The sequence below is a fragment of the Colobus angolensis genome, unplaced genomic scaffold, assembly GCF_000951035.1.
Source record: "Colobus angolensis palliatus isolate OR3802 unplaced genomic scaffold, Cang.pa_1.0 Scaffold394, whole genome shotgun sequence".
Classification (NCBI taxonomy): domain Eukaryota; kingdom Metazoa; phylum Chordata; class Mammalia; order Primates; family Cercopithecidae; genus Colobus; species Colobus angolensis.
In genome coordinates, this window is record NW_012117310.1 from 3,609,853 (window position 1) to 3,613,823 (window position 3,971).

At 32.9% G+C, this 3,971-nt stretch overlaps 1 protein-coding gene across 1 annotated transcript in view; it reads left to right on the forward strand.

Annotated features, from left to right (window-relative positions):
• DYNC1I1 (dynein, cytoplasmic 1, intermediate chain 1) overlaps positions 1-2,269 on the forward strand; it is a 338,857-nt gene extending 336,588 nt beyond the window's left edge. Inside the window, exon 16 of the mRNA XM_011955110.1 lies at positions 1,927-2,269. Within this exon, the coding sequence (XP_011810500.1) occupies positions 1,927-2,004 (78 nt within the window). The 3' untranslated portion in view covers positions 2,005-2,269. The remainder of the gene's footprint in view (positions 1-1,926) is intronic.
• Positions 2,270-3,971: the final 1,702 nt, after the last annotated feature.

A 3,971-nucleotide genomic window follows, 5' to 3' on the forward strand; every position in this document is an offset into this window, starting at 1 on the left:
TTTTTTTGGGGGGGGGTTTTGGACTACTTTGAATATCTCATCCCATTGCCTTCTGGCCTCAATGATTTCTGACAAAATCAACTATTAATCTTATTGAGGATCCCTTGTATATGATGAGTTGCTTCTCTCTTGTTGCCTTTTCCCCAACTTTTACGCTTTTCATTTCTTTTACATATCTTATTGTATTGGCGAAGATGCCGTCTTTCACATGATGTATGATATAAGCTACAGGCTTTATCAGGTAAAATTTCCCTTCATTCCTAGTTTGTGAGACTTTACAAAAAAATGAATGTTGAATGTTGTCAAATATCTTTTCTGATTTCAATTTAAATAATCATGATTTTCTTTTTAATTAGTGTAATATATCAATTGTTTTTGAGTGTTATGTTTACTGTGCTGTGATAAACCCATTGGTCATAATGGATTGATTATCCCCTTTTTATATTGTTGAGCTCAAATTGCCACATTTTAAAAACGATATTTCTATCTCTTTTTACAAGATAGAAAGACTTTTGTTTTGTTTTCCTTGCAATGTCTTTATATGATTTTGATACTGTGGCAATGCTGTCCTCATAAAATGAATTAGGGAAGTAATCCCTTGTCTTCCATTTTCTCTAAGATTTTTGCAGAATTTTCCTTATTTCTTCTTAAAATATTTGGTAGAAATCAATAGTGAAGGCAACTAGGCTTGGATTTTTCTTTGAGCAAGATTTTAGGCCAGGCGTGGTGGCTCACACCTGTAATTCCAGCACTTTAGGAGGCCAAGGCAGGTGGATCATGAGGTCAGGAGTTCAAGACCAGCCTGGCCAAGATGGTGAAACCCCATCTCTACTAAAAATACAAAAATTAGCCAGGCATGGTGGTGGGTGCCTGTAATCCCAGCTACTTGGGAGTCTGAGGCAGATAATTGCTTGAACCCGAGAAGCAGAAGTTGCAGTGAGCCAAGATCGTACCACTGCACTCTAGCCTTAGCGACAGAGCAAGACTCTGTCTCAAAAAAAAAAAAAAGATTTTTAAGCTAGGAATTCAAGTATTCAAGTACTTAAATACAAGCATTCACATTGTTTCTTCTTCAGTGACTTTGGTAGGATATATCTTTCAGGGAATCTATTTCATCCATGTTGTTTCATTTATTGGCATAAATTTGTGCATGACATTCTCTTATCACTTTACAATCTGTAGACTCTGTACTGCTGTCCCTGCTTTAATTCCTGATAATGATTATGTGGGTTTTTTACCCTCGTTTTCTGATTTTTATTTGCCAATTTTATTGATCTTTTCACAGAATTAGATTTTGATTTTATTGTTTATCTTGATTATTTTCCTGCTTTCTATCTTGTTGTCTTCTGCTTTTCATTATTTTTTATCTTTTGCATCTTTGGGGTTTAACTTGCTCTTCTTTTTCTAGTTTGTGAAGGTGAAAAATTAGATAATTGATTTGAGACCTTTTGTCTTTCTAATGTAAGCAGTTAATGGTATACATTTCTCTCTAAACACCACTGTAACTGCATTGCATACATTTGTATATGTTGTGTTTTCATTTTCATTCAGTTTGGAATATTTCCTAATATTTCTTGTGATTTCTTATTTTCCCTATAGGTTGTATGGAAGTATATGGTTTATTCTTCAAATATATGGAGAATTTCCAAAGATCTTTCAGTTATTTATTTCCAGTTTGATTCTGTTACAGTCAGAGAATATAATGTGTGTAATTCCAATCCTTTTAAGTTTATTGAGACTAGTTTTATGGCACATATTATGGGTTACCTTGGTGAAATTTTATTTGTACTTAAGAAGAATAAGTATTTTGCTGTTGTAGGGTGGAGTGTTCTAAAAATATGAATTGCATCTATTATTTGATAAATGTGTTCAAATCTATATATGTACTGATTTTCGGCCTACATTTTTTTCTTTTTGTGGACACAGGGTCTTGCTATGTTGCCAGGCTGGTCTCAAACTCTTGGACTCAAGCAATCCTTCTGTGTTGGCCTCCCAAAATGCTAAGATTACAGGCATGAGCCACTGTGCCAAGCTATGCCTACTTGTTATGTCAATTACTGAGAGATGTGTACTGAAATCTGGAAGTATAATTGTGGATATCTTTTAGTTCTTTCAGTTCTATCAGTTTTTGTTTTATGTATCTGAAGCTTTGTTATTAGGTGCCTACACATTGAGGATTTCATGTGTTTGCAATGAACTGACCCTTTTATCAATATGAAATACTGCTCTTTATTCCTGGTAATAGTCCTTTTGCTTAAATCTACTTTGACTGATATCAGTATAGCCAACTTGAGCTTTTTATTTATAATTTGTGATTAGATAGTGTAGCTTTTTCCATGAATTTACTTTCAACCTATCTGTGTCTTTACATTTAAAGCTGGTTTCTTTAGGTAGCATATAGCTGTGTCTTACAGTTTAAAATTTAATTTGATAATGTTTTCTTTTAATTAGGGTATTTAGGCCGTTTATATTTAATGTAATTATCAATATGGTAAGGTACATCTACTGTCTTGGTCTTTGTTTTTTATTTGCCCTGTCTCTTCTTTGTTCTTTTTTTTACCTCTTTCCCCATCTTCACTCGGATTTTTATTTTTAAGATTTCCATTTTTCCCCACTAATGTCTTATTAGCCAAATCTGCTTCATTTATTTTGTATTTTTATTATTACTTGCATTTGCTCTAGGAGTTTACAACATATATTTTCTACTTATAACACTTTACCTTAAGATAATAGTATACCACTTCATGTATAGTATAAGAACCTTTTCATATTATGCTTCCATTTCTCCCTCTTCTCCTTTGTGCTATTGTTGTGCATTTCACTACTACATAGGGTATAAACCTCACAATATATAATTATTGATTTTGCTTTAAAGAGTCAATTATTTGTTTAAGAAATTCCAAAACTAATTTAGAAAGTTGTTTTAAAAATTTACCCATTCTTTCCCATTGTAACACTTTTCATTTCTTTGTATAGATCTACATTTACATCTGGTATTATTTCCTTCTGCCTAATGAACTACAGTTAACAGTTCTTTAATTTATCAGCAATGTGAATTCTCTTTTTTCTGTCTTATTTTGCTTCCATTTAAGAAAGATGTTTTTACTAGGTATATATCTCTTCATTGACATTGTTTTTTCCAATTCTTAACGATATTACCCCATTGTTTTCTGCCTTGTATACTTTCCAACTAAAAATCTCTCATCATCTTTCTCTGGAGGTTTATAAGTCCTTTCTCCTCTGGCTACTTTTAAGGTGTTCTGTTTATCACTGGTTTTCATCGTTTTCATTATGATGTACCTCGGTGTAGTTTTCTTTAGGTTTGTTTTTCTTGGGGTGCAATGAGGTTCATAGATTTGTAGGTATATAGTTTTTCTCAAATTTGGAAATATTTCAGCTATTACTTTTTAAAATATTTTTTCTGCTCTCCTTTTTTCTGGGCCACAGACACACACTACTGCTTTATATTGTAAATTTTTTTTAAGATTTTTTTTCTTTTTCTACTTCATTTTGCAAAATTTTCTTTGCTGTGCCTTCAAGCTTACTAATCTTTGTTTCTTCAGTGTCTACTATATTCTCACTGCGTTTTCAACTCAGATATTGTAAATTTCCTTTGTGTCTTTTATATCTTTCATTTCTCTACATACCACATTTTCCCCTACCTTCTTGACTGTATGGATTGTTTATAACAGCTGTCCTAATGGCCTTGATGCTGGTTCCATCACATTTGATTTTGGGGTCTGTTTCTATTGGTTGGTTTTTCACTTTGCTACAGTTCATATGTTCTTTCTTTTCCTTCCTTCCTTCCTTCCTTCCTTTCTTTTCTTTCTTTCTTCTTTCTTTCTTTTCCTTTTTCTTTCTTCTCTTTCTTTCTTCTTTCTTTTTCCCTTCCTTCCTTCCTTCCTTCCTTCCTTCCTTCCTTCCTTCCTTCCTTCCTTCCTTCCTTCCTTGCATCCATCGTTTCCTTTCCC